The sequence below is a fragment of the Lampetra fluviatilis genome, chromosome 48 (assembly GCF_964198595.1).
Source record: "Lampetra fluviatilis chromosome 48, kcLamFluv1.1, whole genome shotgun sequence".
Classification (NCBI taxonomy): Eukaryota; Metazoa; Chordata; class Hyperoartia; order Petromyzontiformes; family Petromyzontidae; genus Lampetra; species Lampetra fluviatilis.
Genome location: NC_136322.1, coordinates 7,140,853 through 7,162,983, shown reverse-complemented (window position 1 = coordinate 7,162,983; position 22,131 = coordinate 7,140,853). Strand labels below are relative to the sequence as shown.

Below are 22,131 nucleotides of genomic sequence, written 5' to 3'. Positions count from 1 at the left end.
CACAAATCTGGGTCATGTCACCTCACAAATCTGGGTCATGTCACCCCACAAATCCTGGCCATGTTACCCCACAAATCTGGGTCATGTTACCTCACAAATCTGGGTCATGTCACCCCACAAATCTGGGTTATGTCACCTCACAAATCTGGGTCATGTCACCCCACAAATCTGGGTCATGTCACCTCACAAATCTGGGTCATGTTACCCCACAAATCTGGGTCATGTCACCTCACAAATCTGGGTCATGTCACCCCACAAATCTGGGCCATGTCACCCACAAATCTGGGTAATGTCACCCACAAATCTGGGTCATGTCACCCCACAAATCTGGGCCATGTCACCCCACAAATCTGGGTCATGTCACCCCACAAATCTGGGTCATGTCACCCTACAAATCTGGGTCATGTCACCCCACAAATCTGGGCCATGTCACTCCACAAATCTGGGTCATGTCACCCACAAATCTGGGTCATGTCACCCCACAAATCTGGGTCATGTCACCCCACAAATCTGGGTCATGTCACCCCACAAATCTGGGTCATGTCACCCTACAAATCTGGGTCATGTCACCCCACAAATCTGGGCCATGTCACTCCACAAATCTGGGTCATGTCACCCCAGAAATCTGGGTCATGTCACCCCACAAATCTGGGTCATGTCACCCCAGAAATCTGGGTCATGTCACCCCACAAATCTGGGCCATGTCACTCCACAAATGCGGACGATGGCACCTCGCGCTCCACTCCAGGAGCGAGGAAACCACCCAGCAGGGCGCGGTGGGTCCTGGAAGGCATCCGATAAACCACGAAGATCCTTTTGAAACACCAATGACGGTGACATCACCGCACCGCCCGTGCCAGGCCAGGTGCACTTTGAGGACACCACGTGAAAGCGTCGAATGCTCGCTGCCGACAGGGAGTCGTCAAGGGGACAGACCCACACGCAGACGTCGAGATCTGCGCTGGAGTTCTCAGGATTCGTTGTCCGGATGGTGGACACGGTGGCTAGGAGATGTTGACTACCTCGCCTGGTCGACGGTCTGTCTCTCTCTGATCATCATCACGGTGGCCAGGAGATGTTGACTACCTCGCCTGGTCTACGGTATGTGTGTCTCTCTCATCATCACGGTGGCTAGGAGATGTTGACTACCTCGCCTGGTCTACGGTCTGTCTCTCTCAGATCATCATCACGGTGCCCAGATGTTGACTACCTCGCCTGGTCTACGGTCTGTGTGTCTCTCTCATCATCACGGTGGCTAGGAGATGTTGACTACCTCGCCTGGTCTACGGTCTGTGTGTCTCTCTCTCATCATCACGGTGGCTAGATGTTGACTACCTCGCCTGGTCTACGGTCTGTCTCTCTCTGATCATCATCACGGTGGCCAGGAGATGTTGACTACCTCGCCTGGTCTACGGTCTGTGTGTCTCTCTCATCATCACGGTGGCTAGGAGATGTTGACTACCTCGCCTGGTCTACGGTCTGTGTGTCTCTCTCTCATCATCACGGTGGCTAGATGTTGACTACCTTGCCTGGTCTACGGTCTGTGTGTCTCTCTCTGATCATCATCACGGTGGCTAGGCAATGTTGACTACCTCGCCTGGTCTACCGTCTGTGTGTCTCTCTCTCTCATCATCATCACGGTGGCTAGGAGATGTTGACTACCTCGCCTGGTCTACGGTCTGTGTGTCTCTCTCATCATCACGGTGGCTAGGAGATGTTGACTACCTCGCCTGGTCTACGGTCTGTGTGTCTCTCTCTCATCATCACGGTGGCTAGATGTTGACTACCTCGCCTGGTCTACGGTCTGTGTGTCTCTCTCTGATCATCATCACGGTGGCTAGGAGATGTTGACTACCTCGCCTGGTCTACCGTCTGTGTGTCTCTCTCATCATCACGGTGGCTAGGAGATGTTGACTACCTCGCCTGGTCTACGGTCTGTGTGTCTCTCTCTCATCATCACGGTGGCTAGATGTTGACTACCTCGCCTGGTCTACGGTCTGTGTGTCTCTCTCTCATCATCATCACGGTGGCCAGGAGATGTTGACTACCTCGCCTGGTCTACGGTCTGTGTGTCTCTCTCTCATCATCATCACGGTGGCTAGGAGATGTTGACTACCTCGCCTGGTCTACGGTCTGTGTGTCTCTCTCTCATCATCATCACGGTGGCTAGGAGATGTTGACTACCTCGCCTCGTCTACGGTCTGTGTGTCTCTCTCTCATCATCATCACGGTGGCTAGGAGATGTTGACTACCTCGCGTCGTCTACGGTCTGTGTGTCTCTCTCTCATCATCATCACGGTGGCTAGGAGATGTTGACTACCTCGCCTGGTCTACGGCCTGTCTCTCTCTCTCTCATCATCGCGGTGACTAGATGTTGACTACCTCGCCTGGTCTACGGTCTGTCTCTCTCTCTCTCATCATCATCGCGGTGACTAGATGTTGACTACCTCGCCTGGTCTACGGTCTGTGTGTCTCGCACTCATCATCATCACTACGGTGGCTAGGAGATGTTGACTACCTCGCCTGGTGTGCAGGAGATTGTGGGTTCGAACCGGACCCCGACGATGCCTGCTGCTGCTGTCTGTTTGGAGTCTGCGTCTCTCTCTCTGGCGTCATTGAGATTCACCATCTCTAGTGCATGTGACGTCCTTTATTTAACCATCAGACCCCCCCACCCCCCCCATTGAGATTCACCATCTCTAGTAACTGTGACTTCCTTTATTTAACCACAAGGCCAGACAGCCACCCCCATTGATATTCAACGTCTCTGCGATGTTTAAAAAGGGAGGAGCATATTTACAATAATTTAATCACAAATATAAATTCTGTTTCCTGTTTTAAAAAAAATAAAAAAATATCAGCCGTGCACGAAGGTTCCTAATGGACCGCGTCTCGCGGGAAAAGTCAACGACATCATCATGAACATCACCACCATCATCATCACCAACATCACCATCATCAGCACCATCATCACCACCATCACCACCACCAACATCACCATCATCAGCACCATCATCACCACCATCACAACCACCAACATCATCACCATCACCACCACCATCACCACCATCATCACCACCATCACCACCAACATCACCACCACCACCGCCATCATCATCAAATCACCATCATCACCACCATCATCACCATCATCACCATCATCACCATATGGTACCACCATCATCACTATCTGGGGGTGGGGGGGGGGGGTGTGCCACTAAAATCGATACGTGGCTGGATACGCGCCAACGTTGTGGTCAACCCTACTACGGATGGACTCATCCTGCAACGGGAATGTGGAATGTCGCCCCACTGATGAGTCTCTCCGTCTCTCTCTCTGGCTTCCGTTTTGATTCCGAGAGAGACGCGAGCCAAGAACCGGAGCGGCTTGAACCCGACTCATCGGTGTCTCTGACACGGCCATCATGAACCTGACACGGCCGTTTTGAAATTGATGTGCCCATTAGGAAATTTACACGGCGATTATGGCATTGACACGGCCGTATTAAACCTGGCACGGCCATTATGGAATTGATGTGCACATTAGAAAATTGACAAGGCCATTATGATCCTGGCATGGCCATTTTGGAATTGATATCCACATTAGAAAATTGACAAGGCCATTATGATCCTGGCATGGCCATTTTGGAATTGATATCCACATTAGGAAATTGACACGGCCATTTTAAACCTGGCACGGTCATTTTGAAATTGATGTGCCCATTAAGATATTTTCACGGCGATTATGGCCCTGACAGGGCCATATTAAAACTGGCACGGCCATTTTGAAATGGATATGCCCATTAGGAAATTGACACGGCAATTATGACCCTGGCACGGCCATTTTGGAATTGATGTGCACATTAAGAAATTGACACGGCGATTATGGCCCTGACACGGCCGTTTTGAAATTGATATCCACATTAGGAAATTGACACGGCCAATATGGAATTGATAAGTCCATTAGGAAATTGACACGGCAATTATGATCCCGATACGCCCATTATGATCCCGACACGGCCATTTTGAAATGTATATGCCCATTAAGGCTATTATTGGCCCTGACACGGCCATATTAAACCTGGCACGGCCATTATGGAATTGATATACACATTAGGAAATTGACACGGCTATCATGACTCTTGACACGAGCATGTGTGAACACCTGTGTACACGTGTGTGAACATGTGTGCATGTGTCCACGCGTGTGTGTCCACACCTCTGTACACGTGTGTCTGTGCATGTGTGTATTACTGGCCAACCACCCCCTCGTGTGCCGTGCCAGCCTTCATAAGTGCTGCTCGCTAACAGCACTTGCCCCAACAGTCTGTTAAGCCTTTGTAAGCGTGTGTGCGTGTGTGTGTACGTGTGTGTGTGTGTGTACACGTGTGCATGTGAGTGTGTGTACACGTGTGTGTGTGTGTGTACACGTGTTTGTGTGTACAAGTGTGTGTGTGTACATGTGTGTGTGTGTACACGTGTGTGTGTGCACATGCGTGCGTGTGTGTGTACACGTGTGTGTGCACGTGTGTGTGTGTACACGCGCATGTGTGTGTGTACACTGTGTGTGTGTGTAGGTGTGTGTGTACACGCGTGTGTGTGTGTGCACGTGTGTGTGTGTACACGTGTGTGTGTGTACACGTGTGTGTGTGTGTACACGTGTGTGTACACGTGTGTGTGTGTGCGTCACGGCTCTGTGAGTCGTGAGGAGCTGGGTGCGTTCGCTGGGGCGATCTTCATCTTCGTGAGCCGCGGCCGCCAGAGTCCAACCGGAGCCGGCTCCTTCGCGGGCGCAGCCGTAGGAGGGGGGGGGCGCGCCCCCCTGGCTGGCCGGGCGACCGTCCCTCCGCTAGGTCCGCTCCGACGCAAACGGCCGGAGCCGTCATGGCCGCAGGTGGACGTGGGGGTGGTGCCTGAGGCTCTGCAGCAGCTCCTCCTCTGTGGGCTCCTCCACGTCCTTGCTGCAGCAGCAGTAGCAGCAGCAGCAGCAGTAGTAGCAAGAGTAGTAGTAGCAGCAGTAGTAGCAGCAGTAGCAGTAGTAGCAGTAGTAGCAGTAGTAGCAAGAGTAGTAGTAGCAGCAGTAGCAGTAGTAGCAGCAGTAGTAGCAGCAGTAGTAGTAGTAGCAGCAGCAGCAGTAGCAGTAGTAGCAAGAGTAGTAGTAGCAGCAGTAGTAGCAGCAGTAGCAGTAGTAGCAGTAGTAGCAGTAGTAGCAAGAGTAGTAGTAGCAGCAGCAGCAGTAGTAGCAGTAGTAGCAAGAGTAGTAGTAGCAGCAGCAGCAGTAGTAGCAAGAGTAGTAGTAGCAGTAGTAGCAGCAGCAACAGTAGAAGCAGCAGCAGCAGCAGTAGCAGCCTTGAGTCTCACTCTGACCCTGAGACCCGGTCTCCTTGAGTCTCCCTGAGTCTCTCTCTGACCCTGAGTCTCACCCTGACCCTGAGACCGGGTCTCCCTGAGACTCTCCCTGAGTCTCTCTCTGACCCTGAGTCTCACTCTGACCCGGACCCCGGGTCTCCCTGAGTCTCACTCGGACCCTGAGTCTCTCTCTCACCCCGAGACCCGGTCTCCCTGAGTTTCTCTCTCACCCTGAGACCCGGTCTCCCTGAGTCTCACTCTGACCCGGACCCCGGGTCTCCCTGAGTCTCACTCTGACCCAGAGACCCGGTCTCCCTGAGTCTCACTCTCACCCTGAGACCCGGTCTCCCTGAGTCTCTCTCTCACCCTGAGACCCGGTCTCCCTGAGTCTCACTCTGACCCAGAGACCCGGTCTCCCTGAGTCTCTCTCTCACCCAGAGACCCGGTCTCCCTGAGTCTCTCTCTCACCCAGAGACCCGGTCTCCCTGAGTCTCACTCTCACCCTGAGACCCGGTCTCCCTGAGTCTCTCTCTCACCCAGAGACCCGGTCTCCCTGAGTCTCTCTCTCACCCTGAAACCCGGTCTCCCTGAGTCTCTCTCTCACCCTGAGACCCGGTCTCCCTGAGTCTCTCTCTCACCCTGAGACCCGGTCTCCCTGAGTCTCACTCTGACCCAGAGACCCGGTCTCCCTGAGTCTCACTCTCACCCTCAGACCCGGTCTCCCTGAGTCTCACTCGGACCCTGAGTCTCACTCTCATCCTTAAACCCGGTCTCCCTGAGTCTCTCTCTCACCCCGAGACCCGGTCTCCCTGAGTTTCTCTCTCACCCTGAGACCCGGTCTCCCTGAGTCTCTCTCTGAACCTGAGACCCGGTCTCCCTGAGTCTCACTCTGACCCTGAGTCTCACTCTGACCCAGAGACCCGGCCTCCCTGAGTCTCACTCTGACCCTGAGACCCGGTCTCCCTGAGTCTCACTCTCACCCTGAGACCCGGTCTCCCTGAGTCTCTCTCTCACCCTGAGACCCGGTCTCCCTGAGTCTCTCTCTGACCCTGAGACCCGGTCTCCCTGAGTCTCACTCTGACCCTGAGTCTCACTCTGACCCAGAGACCCGGTCTCCCTGAGTCTCACTCTGACCCAGAGACCCGGTCTCCCTGAGTCTCACTCTGACCCCGAGACCCGGTCTCCCTGAGTCTCACTCTGACCCTGAGACCCGGTCTCCCTGCGTCTCACTCTGACCCCGAGACCCGGTCTCCCTGAGTCTCACTCTCACCCTGAGACCCGGTCTCCCTGAGTCTCACTCTGACCCCGAGACCCGGTCTTCCTGAGTCTCACTCTGACCCAGAGACCTGGTCTCCCTGAGTCTCACTCTCACCCTGAGACCCGGTCTCCCTGAGTCTCACTCTGACCCTGAGACCCGGTCTCCCTGAGTCTCACTCTGACCCTGAGTCTCTCTCTGAGTCTCACTCGGACCCTGAGTCTCACTCTCACCCTGAGACCCGGTCTCCCTGAGTCTCTCTCTCACCCTGAGACCCGGTCTCCCTGAGTCTCTCTCTGACCCTGAGACCCGGTCTCCCTGAGTCTCACTCTGACCCTGAGTCTCACTCTGACCCAGAGACCCGGTCTCCCTGAGTCTCTCTCTCACCCTGAGACCCGGTCTCCCTGAGTCTCACTCTGACCCAGAGACCCGGTCTCCCTGAGTCTCACTCTGACCCTGAGACCCGGTCTCCCTGAGTCTCTCTCTGACCCTGAGTCTCACTCTCACCCAGAGACCCGGTCTCCCTGAGTCTCACTCGGACCCTGAGACCCGGTCTCCCTGAGTCTCACTCTGACCCTGAGTCTCACTCTGACCCAGAGACCCGGTCTCCCTGAGTCTCACTCTGACCCAGAGACCCGGTCTCCCTGAGTCTCACTCTGACCCCGAGACCCGGTCTCCCTGAGTCTCACTCTCACCCTGAGACCCGGTCTCCCTGAGTCTCACTCTGACCCCGAGACCCGGTCTCCCTGAGTCTCACTCTCACCCTGAGACCCGGTCTCCCTGAGTCTCACTCTGACCCCGAGACCCGGTCTTCCTGAGTCTCACTCTGACCCAGAGACCTGGTCTCCCTGAGTCTCACTCTCACCCTGAGACCCGGTCTCCCTGAGTCTCACTCTGACCCTGAGACCCGGTCTCCCTGAGTCTCACTCTGACCCTGAGTCTCTCTCTGAGTCTCACTCGGACCCTGAGTCTCACTCTCACCCTGAGACCCGGTCTCCCTGAGTCTCTCTCTCACCCTGAGACCCGGTCTCCCTGAGTCTCTCTCTGACCCTGAGACCCGGTCTCCCTGAGTCTCACTCTGACCCTGAGTCTCACTCTGACCCAGAGACCCGGTCTCCCTGAGTCTCACTCTGACCCTGAGACCCGGTCTCCCTGAGTCTCTCTCTGACCCTGAGACCCGGTCTCCCTGAGTCTCACTCTGACCCTGAGACCCGGTCTCCCTGAGTCTCACTCTGACCCTGAGACCCGGTCTCCCTGAGTCTCACTCGGACCCTGAGACCCGGTCTCCCCGTGTCTCCCCGTGTCTCTCCCTCTGAGTCTCACTCTTAGTCTCCCCGTGTCTCCCCGAGTGTCTCCCCGTGTCTCCCCCTCTCAGTCTCACTCTGAGTCTCCCCGTGTCTCCCCGTGTCTCCCCGTGTCTCCCCGAGTGTCTCCCCGTGTCTCCCCGTGTCTCCCCCTCTGAGTCTCACTCTTAGTCTCCCCGTGTCTCCCCGTGTCTCCCCGTGTCTCCCCGTGTCTCCCCCTCTGAGTCTCACTCTGAGTCTCCCCGTGTCTCCCCGTGTCTCCCCGTGTCTCCCCGTGTCTCCCCGTGTCTCCCCGTGTGTCTCCCCGTGTCTCCCCATGTCTCCCCCTCTGAGTCTCACTCTTAGTCTCCCCGTGTCTCCCCGTGTCTCCCCGTGTCTCCCCCTCTAAGTCTCACTCTTAGTCTCCCCGTGTCTCCCCGTGTCTCCCCGAGTGTCTCCCCGAGTGTCTCCCCGTGTCTCCCCGTGTCTCCCCGTGTGTCTCCCCGTGTCTCCCCATGTCTCCCCCTTTGAGTCTCACTCTGAGTCTCACTCTTAGTCTCCCCGTGTCTCCACGTGTCTCCCCGAGTGTCTCCCCGTGTCTCCCCGTGTCTCCCCGTGTCTCCCCGTGTCTCCCCGTGTCTCCCCGAGTGTCTCTCCGTGTCTCCCCGTGTCTCCCCCTCTCAGTCTCACTCTGAGTCTCCCCGTGTCTCCATGAGTCTGAGTCTCACTCTTAGTCTCCCCGTGTCTCCCCGTGTCTCCCCGTGTCTCCCCGTGTCTCCCCGTGTCTCCCCGTGTCTCCCCGAGTGTCTCCCCGTGTCTCCCCCTCTGAGTCTCACTCTTAGTCTCCCCGTGTCTCCCCGTGTCTCCCCGTGTCTCCCCGTGTCTCCCCGTGTCTCCCCGTGTCTCCCCGTGTCTCCCCGTGTCTCCCCGTGTCTCCACGTGTCTCCCCGAGTGTCTCCCCGTGTCTCCCCGTGTCTCCCCGTGTCTCCCCGTGTCTCCCCGTGTCTCCCCGAGTGTCTCTCCGTGTCTCCCCGTGTCTCCCCCTCTCAGTCTCACTCTGAGTCTCCCCGTGTCTCCATGAGTCTGAGTCTCACTCTTAGTCTCCCCGTGTCTCCCCGTGTCTCCCCGTGTCTCCCCGTGTCTCCCCGTGTCTCCCCGAGTGTCTCCCCGTGTCTCCCCCTCTGAGTCTCACTCTTAGTCTCCCCGTGTCTCCCCGTGTCTCCCCGTGTCTCCCCGTGTCTCCCCGTGTCTCCCCGTGTCTCCCCGTGTCTCCCCGTGTCTCCCCGTGTCTCCCCGTGTCTCCCCGAGTGTCTCCCCGTGTCTCCCCCTCTGAGTCTCACTCTTAGTCTCCCCGTGTCTCCCCGTGTCTCCCCGTGTCTCCCCGTGTCTCCCCGTGTCTCCCCGTGTCTCCCCGTGTCTCCCCGTGTCTCCCCGTGTCTCCCCGAGTGTCTCCCCGTGTCTCCCCCTCTGAGTCTCACTCTTAGTCTCCCCGTGTCTCCCCGTGTCTCCCCGTGTCTCCCCGTGTCTCCCCGTGTCTCCCCGTGTCTCCCCGTGTCTCCCCGTGTCTCCCCGTGTCTCCCCGTGTCTCTCCGTGTCTCCCCCTCTCAGTCTCACTCTTAGTCTCCCCGTGTCTCCCCGTGTCTCCCCGTGTCTCCCCGTGTCTCCCCGTGTCTCCCCGTGTCTCCCAGAGTGTCTCCCCGTGTCTCCCCGTGTCTCCCCGTGTCTCCCCGTGTCTCCCCGAGTGTCTCTCCGTGTCTCCCCGTGTCTCCCCCTCTCAGTCTCACTCTGAGTCTCCCCGTGTCTCCATGAGTCTGAGTCTCACTCTTAGTCTCCCCGTGTCTCCCCGTGTCTCCCCGTGTCTCCCCGTGTCTCCCCGTGTCTCCACCGTGTCTCCCCGTGTGAGTCTCACTCTTAGTCTCCCCGTGCCTCCCCGTGTCTCCCCGTGTGTCTCCCCGGGTCTCCCCGTGTCTCCCCGTGTCTCCCCGTGTCTCCCCGTGTCTCCCCGTGTCTCCCCGTGTCTCCCCGTGTCTCCCCGTGTCTCCACCGTGTCTCCCCGTGTGAGTCTCACTCTTAGTCTCCCCGTGCCTCCCCGTGTCTCCCCGTGTGTCTCCCCGTGTCTCCCCGTGTCTCCCCGTGTCTCCACGTGTCTCCCCGAGTGTCTCTCCGTGTCTCCCCGTGTCTCCCCCTCTCAGTCTCACTCTGAGTCTCCCCGTGTCTCCGTGAGTCTGAGTCTCACTCTTAGTCTCCCCGTGTCTCCCCGTGTCTCCCCGTGTCTCCCCGTGTCTCCCCGTGTCTCCCCGTGTCTCCCCGTGTCTCCCCGTGTCTCCCCGTGTGTCTCCCCGAGTGTCTCCCCGTGTGTCTCCCCGTGTCTCCCCGTGTCTCCCCGTGTCTCCCCGTGTCTCCCCGGGTCTCCCCGTGTCTCCCCGTGTCTCCCCGTGTCTCCCCGTGTCTCCCCGTGTCTCCCCGTGTCTCCCCGTGTCTCCCCGAGTGTCTCCCCGTGTCTCCCCGTGTCTCCCCGTGTGAGTCTCTCACCGGAAGATGACGTGCAGGTTGGTTCCGTACGCGAGGTGCTCCTCCTGGTTGCAGTCGGCAGGACCCTGGTTCTGGCTGCGGTCCCACTTGGTGATGAAGCTCTGCCAACATCACCAACATCACCAACATCATCACCATCGTCACCAACATCAACACCAACATCACCAACATCACCAACATCATCACCATCGTCACCAACATCGTCACCAACATCACCAACATCACCAACATCATCACCATCGTCACCAACATCGTCACCAACATCACCAACAACATCATCAACATCATCACCAACATCAACACCATCAACATCATCATCAACAACATCACCAACAACATCATCATTATCACCAACATCACCAACAACATCACCAACATCGTCAACATCATCATCAACATCATCATCACCACCATCACCAACATCATCACCAACAACATCACCAACATCATCAACATCACCAACATCGTCAACATCACCATCATCATCACCAACATCATCACCAACATCATCACCATCGTCACCAACATCACCAACATCATCATCAACACCATCAACATCATCAACATCACCAAAATCACCAACATCACTAACATCATCATCAACATCACCAACATCATCACCATCGTCACCAACATCACCAACATCATCAACATCACCAACATCATCATCAACACCATCAACATCGTCAACATCACCAAAATCACCAACATCATCACCATCGTCACCAACATCGTCACCAACATCACCAACATCATCAACATCACCAACATCACCAACATCACCAACATCACCAACATCAACATCGTCAACATCACCAAAATCACCAACATCATCACCATCGTCACCAACATCGTCACCAACATCACCAACAACATCATCATCATCAACATCACCAACATCATCATCAACATCACCATAATTATCACCAACATCACCAACAACATCACCAACATCACCAACAACATCACCAACATCATCAACATCACCAACATCACCAACATCGTCAACATCATCAACATCATCAACATCATCATCACCACCACCATCACCAACATCGTCAACATCATCATCAACATCACCAACATCGTCAACATCATCAACATCATCAACATCATCATCACCACCACCATCACCAACATCGTCAACATCATCATCAACATCATCAACATCGTCAACATCATCAACATCATCAACATCACCAAAATCACCATCACCAACATCATCACCATCGTCAACATCACCAACATCACCAACATCGTCAACATCATCATCAACATCATCAACATCATCAACATCACCAACATCACCAACATCGTCAACATCATCAACATCATCAACATCATCAAAAACATCATCAACATCATCAACATCGTCAACATCATCAACATCATCAACATCATCAAAAACATCACCAACATCATCATCACCAACAACATCAACATCACCAACATCATCATCAACACCATCAACATCGTCAACACCATCAACACCATCAACATCACCAACATCACTAACATCATCATCAACATCACCAACATCATCACCATCATCACCAACATCACCAACATCATCAACATCATCAACATCACCAACATCATCATCAACACCATCAACATCGTCAACACCATCAACATCACCAACATCACTAACATCATCATCAACATCACCAACATCATCACCATCATCACCAACATCACCAACATCATCAACATCATCAACATCACCAACATCACCAACATCGTCAACATCATCATCAACATCATCAACATCATCAACATCACCAACATCACCAACATCGTCAACATCATCATCAACATCATCAACATCGTCAACATCATCAACATCATCAACAACACCAACAACATCACCAACATCATCATCAACATCACCAAAATCATCATCACCAACAACATCAACATCACCAACATCATCAACACCATCAACATCATCAACATCATCAACATCATCAACATCGTCAACATCACCAAAATCACCAACATCACCATCAACACCATCAACACCATCAACACCATCAACATCATCAACATCATCAACATCGTCAACATCATCAACATCATCAACATCACCAACATCATCAACATCATCAACATCATCAACACCATCAACATCATCAACATCACCAACATCATCAACACCATCAACACCATCAACATCACCAACATCATCAACACCATCAACATCACCAACATCATCAACATCATCAACACCATCAACATCACCAAAATCACCAAAATCACTAACATCATCATCAACATCACCAACATCATCAACACCATCAACATCACCAAAATCACCAAAATCACTAACATCATCACCATCATCACCAACATCACCAACATCACCAACATCATCACCATCACCAACATCATCAACATCATCAACATCATCACCATCACCAACATCATCACCATCACCAACATCACCACCATCATCACCATCATCACCAACATCACCAACATCACCAACATCATCACCATCACCAACATCATCAACATCATCAACATCATCACCATCACCAACATCATCACCATCACCAACATCACCACCATCATCACCATCATCACCAACATCACCAACATCACCAACATCATCACCATCACCAACATCATCAACATCATCAACATCATCACCATCACCAACATCACCACCATCATCACCATCATCACCAACATCACCAACATCATCACCATCACCAACATCATCAACATCATCAACATCATCACCATCACCAACATCATCAACATCATCACCATCACCACCATCATCACCATCATCACCAACATCACCAACATCACCAACATCACTACCATCACCAACATCACCAACATCACCAACATCATCAACATCGTCAACATCATCACCATCACCAACATCATCAACATCACCAACATCATCAACATCATCAACATCATCACCAACATCACCACCATCATCACCATCATCACCAACATCACCAACATCACCATCATCATCATCACCACATCACCAACATCACCAACATCACCAACATCATCACCATCACCACCATCATCATCACCAACATCACCAACATCACCAACATCACCATCACCAACATCACCAACATCACCATCACCACCATCACCATCACCATCACCACCATCACCATCACCAACATCATCACCATCACCACCATCATCATCACCACATCACCAACATCACCAACATCACCAACATCATCACTATCATCACCAACATCACCACCATCACCACCATCACCACCATCACCACCACCATCACCAACATCATCACCACCAACATCATCACCACCAACATCACTACCATCACCACCATCACCATCATCACCATCACCATCATCACCACCATCACCATCATCACCATCACCATCATCACCACCATCACCACCATCACCATCATCACCATCACCACCATCACCACCACCATCACCACCATCACCAACATCATCACCACCAACATCACCAACATCACTACCATCACTACCATCACCATCATCACCATCACCATCATCACCATCACCATCATCACCATCACCATCATCACCATCATCACCAACATCACCACCAACATCACCACCATCACCACCCTCGTCACTAACATCACCAGCAACATCACCACCATCACCACCAACATCACCAACATCACCATCGTCACCATCATCACCATCATCACCATCACTACCATCACCACCATCACCATCATCACCAACATCACCAACATCACCATCGTCACTAACATCACCACCAACATCACCACCATCACCACCCTCGTCACTAACATCACCAGCAACATCACCACCATCACCACCAACATCACCAACATCACCATCGTCACCATCATCACCATCACCACCATCATCACCACCATCACCACCATCACCAACATCACCATCATCACCATCATCACCATCACCACCATCATCACCACCATCACCAACATCACCAACATCACCATCGTCACCATCACCACCATCACCACCATCATCACCACCATCACCAACATCACCAACATCACCATCATCACCATCATCACCATCATCACCATCACCACCATCATCACCACCATCACCAACATCACCATCGTCACCATCATCACCATCACCACCAACATCACCAACATCACCATCGTCACCATCATCACCATCACCACCATCATCACCACCAACATCATCAAACACAGACAAAGATCCCCCGCGTAGCCTCTAACAGGCTTCAGGGGCAAGTGCTGTTAGCTAGCACCTCACACACAGACACAGACAAAGCTCCCCCGTGTAGCCTCTAGCAGACTAGAGGGGCAAGTGCTGTTAGCTAGCACCTCACACACAGACACACACACAGACACACACACACACAGACACACACACAGACACACACACACACACAGACACACACACAGACACACACAGACACACACACACACAGACACACATACACACAGACACACACACAGACACACACACACAGACACACACACACAGACACAGACACACAGAGACAGACACACACACACACACAGACACAGACACACACAGACACACACACACACAGACACACACACACACAGACACACACACACAGACACACACACACACAGACACACACAGACACACACACAGACACACACAGACACACACACACAGACACACACACAGACACACACACAGACACACACACAGACACAGACACACACACACAGACACACACACACAGACACAGACACACAGACACACACACACAGACACACACACACACACACAGACACACAGACACACACACACACACAGACACACACACACACACAGACACACACACACACACACAGACACACACACACAGACACACACAGACACACACACAGACACACACACACACACAGACACACACACAGACACACACAGACACACACAGACACACACACACAGACACACACAGACACACACAGACACACACACACATGAGGGGGTGGGTGGCCAGCACCACGCCCGGCCGCCTTTGTCTCCCCAGTGGTGGGTTCGTAGCGCGGCGTGGCGCTAACCACAACACCCACCGCTCACCACGACCACCACCACCAACATCGTCAGCGTTGTTCCATCAATGATTGATCGGTGGGCATTGATCATCAGGGTTGTTCCATCAATGATTGATCGGTGGGTATTGATCATCAGGGTTGTTCCATCAATGATTGATCGGTGGGTATTGATCATCAGGGTCAGGGTTGTCCCATCAATGATTGATCGGTGGGTATCGATCATCAGGGTTGTTCCATCAATGATTGATCTGTGGGTATTGATCGTCAGGGTCAGAGTTGTTCCATCAATGATTGATCGGTGGGTATCGATCATCAGGGTTGTTCCATCAATGATTGATCTGTGGGTATTGATCGTCAGGGTCAGAGTTGTTCCATCAATGATTGATCGGTGGGTATCGATCATCAGGGTTGTTCCATCAATGATTGATCGGTGGGTATTGATCATCAGGGTCAGGGTTGTCCCATCAATGATTGATCGGTGGGTATTGATCATCAGGGTTGTTCCATCAATGATTGATCTGTGGGTATTGATCGTCGGGGTCAGGGTTGTTTCATCAATGATTGATCTGTGGGTATTGATAATCAGAGTCAAGGTTGTGCCATCAATGATTGATCGGTGGGTATTGATCATCAGGGTTGTTCCATCAATGATTGATCTGTGGGTATTGATCGTCAGGGTCAGGGTTGTTCCATCAATGATCGATCAGTGGGTATTGATCATCAGGGTCAGAGTTGTTCCATCAATGATTGATCGGTGGGTATCGATCATCAGGGTTGTTCCATCAATGATCGGTCGGTGGGTATTGATCGTCAGGGTCAGAGTTGTTCCATCAATGATTGATCGGTGGGTATCGATCATCAGGGTTGTTCCATCAATGATCGATCGGTGGGTATCGATCATCAGGGTTGTTACATCAATGATCGATCAGTGGGTATTGATCGTCAGGGTCAGAGTTGTCCCATCAATGATTGATCGGTGGGTATCGATCATCAGGGCTGTTCCATCAATGATCGGTTGGTGGGTATTGATCGTGTATTGATCATCAGGCCCGGGGTATTACCTCGAGGATGAGTGCCACGAAGAGGTTGACCCAGATGACGGAGGAGACAAACCACCAGCACACAAAGTAGAGCTGAGACCATCTGCAGAGAGACACACAGAGACACAGAGACACGTGGAGACACGTGGAGACACGTGGAGACACACAGAGACACACAGTGAGACACACAGAGACACGTGGAGACACACAGAGACACACGGAGACACACAGAGACACACAGAGACACACAGAGACACACAGTGAGACACACAGAGACACGTGGAGACACACAGAGACACAGTGAGCCACACAGAGACACGCAGAGACACAGAGACACACAGAGACACGTGGAGACACACAGAGACACACACAGAGACACACAGAGACAAACAGACACAGAGACACACAGAAACACGTGGAGACACACAGAGACACAGAGACACACACAGAGACACACAGAGACACACAGACACAGAGACACACAGAGACACGTGGAGACACACAGAGACACGTGGAGACACACAGAGACACACAGTGAGACACACAGAGACACAGTGAGACACACAGAGACACGCAGAGACACAGAGACACACAGAGACACGTGGAGACACACAGAGACACGTGGAGACACACAGAGACACACACAGAGACACACAGACACAGAGACACACAGAAACACGTGGAGACACACAGAGACACGTGGAGACACACAGAGACACAGAGACACACACAGAGACACACAGAGACACACAGACACAGAGACACGTGGAGACACACAGAGACACACAGAGACACACAGAGACACACAGACACAGAGACACACAGAAACACGTGGAGACACACAGAGACACGTGGAGACACACAGAGACCCACAGAGACACACATACACAGTGAGACACGCAGAGACACACAGAGACACACAGAAACACAAAGAGACACACAGAGACACACAGACACTCACAGAGACACACAGAGACACAGAGATACACAGAGACACGGTGAGACATACAGAGACACACGGAGACACACAGAGACACAGAGATACACAGAGACACGTGGAGACACAGAGATACACAGAGACACAGAGATACACAGAGACACGGAGACACACAGAGACACACAGAGACACAGAGACACACACAGAGACACACAGAGACACACAGACACAGAGACACACAGAGACACGTGGAGACACACAGAGACACGTGGAGACACACAGAGACCCACAGAGACACACACAGAGACACACAGAGACACACAGACACAGTGAGACACGCAGAGACACACAGAGACACACAGAAACACAAAGAGACACACAGAGACACACAGACACTCACAGAGACACACAGAGACACAGAGATACACAGAGACACGGTGAGACATACAGAGACACACGGAGACACACAGAGACACAGAGATACACAGAGACACGTGGAGACACAGAGATACACAGAGACACAGAGATACACAGAGACACGGAGACACACAAAGACACAGAGACACACACAGAGACACACAGAGACACACAGACACAGAGACACACAGAGACACGTGGAGACACACAGAGACACGTGGAGACACACAGAGACCCACAGAGACACACAGACACAGTGAGACACGCAGAGACACACAGAGACAAACAGAAACACAAAGAGACACACAGAGACACACAGACACTCACAGAGACACACAGAGACACAGAGATACACAGAGACACGGTGAGACATACAGAGACACACGGAGACACACAGAGACACAGAGATACACAGAGACACGTGGAGACACAGAGATACACAGAGACACAGAGATACACAGAGACACGGAGACACACAGAGACGCACAGAGACACAGAGACACACACAGAGACACACAGAGACACACAGACACAGAGACACACAGAGACACGTGGAGACACACAGAGACACGTGGAGACACACAGAGACCCACAGAGACACACAGACACAGTGAGACACGCAGAGACACACAGAGACAAACAGAAACACAAAGAGACACACAGAGACACACAGACACTCACAGAGACACACAGAGACACAGAGATACACAGAGACACGGTGAGACATACAGAGACACACAGAGACACAGAGATACACAGAGACACGTGGAGACACAGAGATACACAGAGACACAGAGATACACAGAGACACGGAGACAAACAGAGACACGGAGACACACAGAGACACGCAGATACACAGATACACGTGGAGACACACAGAGACACACGTGAAGACACGGAGACACACAGAGACACAGTGAGACAAACAGAGACACAGTGAGACACACAGAGACACGCAGATACACACAGAGACACACGTGGAGACACGGAGACACACGGGAAGACACGGGGAGACACACAGAGACACACAGAGACACAGAGAGACACACAGAGACACACAGAGACACAGAGAGACACAGAGAGACACACAGAGACACACAGAGACACACAGAGACACACAGAGACACACAGAGACACACAGAGACACACGTGGAGACACGGAGACACACGGGAAGACACGGGGAGACACACAGAGACACACAGAGACACAGAGAGACACACAGAAAGACACGGAGACACACAGAGACACACGTGGAGACACGGAGACACACGGGAAGACACGAGGAGACACACAGAGACACACAGAGATACACAGACACACAGAGACACAGTGAGACACACAGAGACACACAGAAACACGTGGAGACACACAGAGACACACAGAGACACACAGAGACACACAGAGATACACAGATACACAGAGACACACAGAGACACACAGAGACACACAGAGATACACAGAGACACGCGGAGACACAGAGACCCACACAGACACACGGAGACACAGTGAGACACACAGAGACACACAGAAACACGTGGAGACACACAGAGACACACAGAGACACACAGAGACACACAGAGATACACAGATACACAGAGACACACAGAGACACACAGAGACACACAGAGATACACAGAGACACGCGGAGACACAGAGACCCACACAGACACACGGAGACACAGTGAGACACACAGAGACACACAGAAACACGTGGAGACACACAGAGACACACAGAGACACACAGAAAGACAACAGAAAGACACAGAGACACACAGACGCACACAGAGAGACACAGAAACACACAGAGAGACACAGAGACACACAAACACACAGAGACACGCGGGGGCACGGTGCGTGTGTATGCCCATCATGGAGAGAGTGGAGGGAGTGGAGAGAGAGTGGAGGGAGTGGAGGGAGTGGAGGGAGTGGAGGGAGTGGAGGGAGAGTGGAGGGAGTGGAGGGAGTGGAGGGAGTGGAGGGAGTGGAGAGAGAGTGGAGGGAGTGGAGGGAGTGGAGGGAGTGGAGGGAGAGTGGAGGGAGTGGAGGGAGTGGAGGGAGTGGAGGGAGTGGAGGGAGTGGAGAGACAGTGGAGGGAGTGGAGGGAGTGGAGGGAGAGTGGAGGGAGTGGATGGAGTGGAGGGAGTGGAGGGAGTGGAGAGAGAGTGGAGAGAGAGTGGAGGGAGTGGAGGGAGTGGAGGGAGAGTGGAGGGAGTGGAGGGAGTGGAGAGAGAGTGGAGGGAGTGGAGGGAGTGGAGGGAGTGGAGGGAGTGGAGAGAGAGTGGAGGGAGTGGAGGGAGTGGAGGGAGTGGAGGGAGTGGAGGGAGTGGAGAGAGAGTGGAGGGAGTGGAGGGAGTGGAGGGAGTGGAGGGAGTGGAGAGAGAGTGGAGGGAGTGGAGGGAGTGGAGGGAGAGTGGAGGGAGTGGAGGGAGTGGAGGGAGAGTGGAGGGAGTGGAGAGAGTGGAGAGAGAGTGGAGGGAGTGGAGGGAGTGGAGGGAGAGTGGAGGGAGTGGAGGGAGTGGAGGGAGAGTGGAGGGAGTGGAGGGAGTGGAGGGAGAGTGGAGGGAGTGGAGGGAGTGGAGGGAGAGTGGAGGGAGTGGAGGGAGTGGAGGGAGAGTGGAGGGAGTGGAGAGAGTGGAGAGAGAGTAGAGGGAGTGGAGGGAGTGGAGGGAGAGTGGAGGGAGTGGAGAGAGTGGAGGGAGTGGAGAGAGAGTGGAGGGAGTGGAGGGAGTGGAGGGAGTGGAGAGAGAGTGGAGGGAGTGGAGGGAGTGGAGGGAGTGGAGAGAGAGTGGAGGGAGTGGAGGGAGTGGAGGGAGTGGAGAGAGAGTGGAGGGAGTGGAGGGAGTGGAGGGAGTGGAGAGAGAGTGGAGGGAGTGGAGGGAGTGGAGGGAGTGGAGAGAGAGTGGAGGGAGTGGAGGGAGTGGAGGGAGTGGAGGGAGAGTGGAGGGAGTGGAGAGAGAGTGGAGGGATTGGAGGGAGTGGAGGGAGAGTGGAGGGAGTGGAGGGAGTGGAGGGAGTGGAGGGAGTGGAGGGATTGGAGGGAGTGGAGGGAGTGGAGGGAGAGTGGAGGGAGTGGAGGGAGTGGAGGGAGTGGAGAGAGAGTGGAGGGAGTGGAGGGAGTGGAGGGAGTGGAGGGAGTGGAGGGAGTGGAAAGAGAGTGGAGGGAGTGGAGGGAGTGGAGGGAGTGGAGAGAGAGTGGAGGGAGTGGATGGAGTGGAGAGAGAGTGGAGGGAGTGGAGGGAGTGGAGGGAGTGGAGGGAGTGGAGAGGGAGTGGAGAGAGAGTGGAGGGAGTGGAGGGAGTGGAGAGAGAGTGGAGGGAGTGGAGGGAGTGGAGGGAGTGGAGAGAGAGTGGAGGGAGTGGAGGGAGTGGAGAGAGAGTGGAGGGAGTGGAGGGAGTGGAGGGAGTGGAGAGAGAGTGGAGGGAGTGGAGGGAGTGGAAGGAATGGAGGGAGTGGAGGGAGAGTGGAGGGAGTGGAGGGAGTGGAGAGAGAGTGGAGGGAGTGGAGGGAGTGGAGGGAGTGGAGGGGAGTGGAGGGAGTGGAGGGAGTGGAGAGAGAGTGGAGGGAGTGGAGGGAGTGGAGGGAGTGGAGGGAGTGGAGGGAGAGTGGAGGGAGTGGAGGGAGTTGGAGGGGTGGAGGGAGAGTGGAGGGAGTGGAGGGACTGGAGGGAGTGGAGGGAGTGGAGGGAGTGGAGGGAGAGTGGAGGGAGTGTAGGGAGTGGAGAGAGAGTGGAGGGAGTGGAGGGAGTGGAGGGAGTGGGGAGAGAGTGGAGGGAGTGGAGAGAGTGGAGGGAGTGGAGGGAGTGGAGAGAGAGTGGAGGGAGTGGAGGGAGTGGAGGGAGTGGAGGTGGAGGGAGTGGTGGGAGTGGAGGGAGTGGAGGGAGTGGAGGGAGTGGAGGGAGTGGAGGGAGAGTGGAGGGAGTGGAGGGAGTGGAGGGAGTGGAGGGAGAGTGGAGGGGGAGTGGAGGGAGTGGAGGGAGAGTGGAGGGAGTGGAGAGAGAGTGGAGGGAGTGGAGGGAGTGGAGGGAGTGGAGAGAGTGGAGGGAGTGGATGGGAGTGGAGAGAGAGTGGAGGGAGTGGAGGGAGTGGAGAGAGTGGAGGGAGTGGATGGAGTGGAGAGAGAGTGGAGGGAGTGGAGGGAGTGGAGGGAGTGGAGAGAGAGTGGAGGGAGTGGAGGGAGTGGAGGGAGTGGAGAGAGAGTGGAGGGAGTGGAGGGAGTGGGAGGGAGTGGAGAGAGTGGAGGGAGTGGAGGGAGTGGAGGGAGTGGAGAGAGA

General features: G+C 53.8%; 1 protein-coding gene across 1 annotated transcript; it reads right to left on the bottom strand.

Moving 5' to 3' along the window:
* Positions 1–2,703: 2,703 nt before the first annotated feature.
* LOC144948283 (uncharacterized) lies at positions 2,704–19,463 on the bottom strand. The gene is made up of 3 exons (XM_078877714.1): positions 16,528–19,463; positions 10,420–10,520; positions 2,704–4,961 (listed from the first exon to the last, which is right to left on the bottom strand). Exons 1-3 carry the CDS (start codon positions 17,389–17,391, stop codon positions 4,883–4,885), a joined length of 1,044 nt encoding a protein of 347 aa, XP_078733840.1. The 5' UTR covers positions 17,392–19,463; the 3' UTR covers positions 2,704–4,882.
* Positions 19,464–22,131: the final 2,668 nt, after the last annotated feature.

What these genes read in the sequence shown, in the direction of transcription:
- LOC144948283 (XM_078877714.1), bottom strand. Translation starts at nt 17,391, where the DNA reads ATGTGTGTCTCTGTGGGTCTCTGTGTGTCTCCACGTGTCTCTGTGTGT. An exon ending in TCGTGGCACTCATCCTCGAG is followed by an intron (nt 10,521 to 16,527) that starts GTAATACCCCGG and finishes TGATGTTGGCAG; the next exon opens with AGCTTCATCACCAAGTGGGA. An exon ending in AACCTGCACGTCATCTTCCG is followed by an intron (nt 4,962 to 10,419) that starts GTGAGAGACTCA and finishes CTGCTGCTGCAG; the next exon opens with CAAGGACGTGGAGGAGCCCA.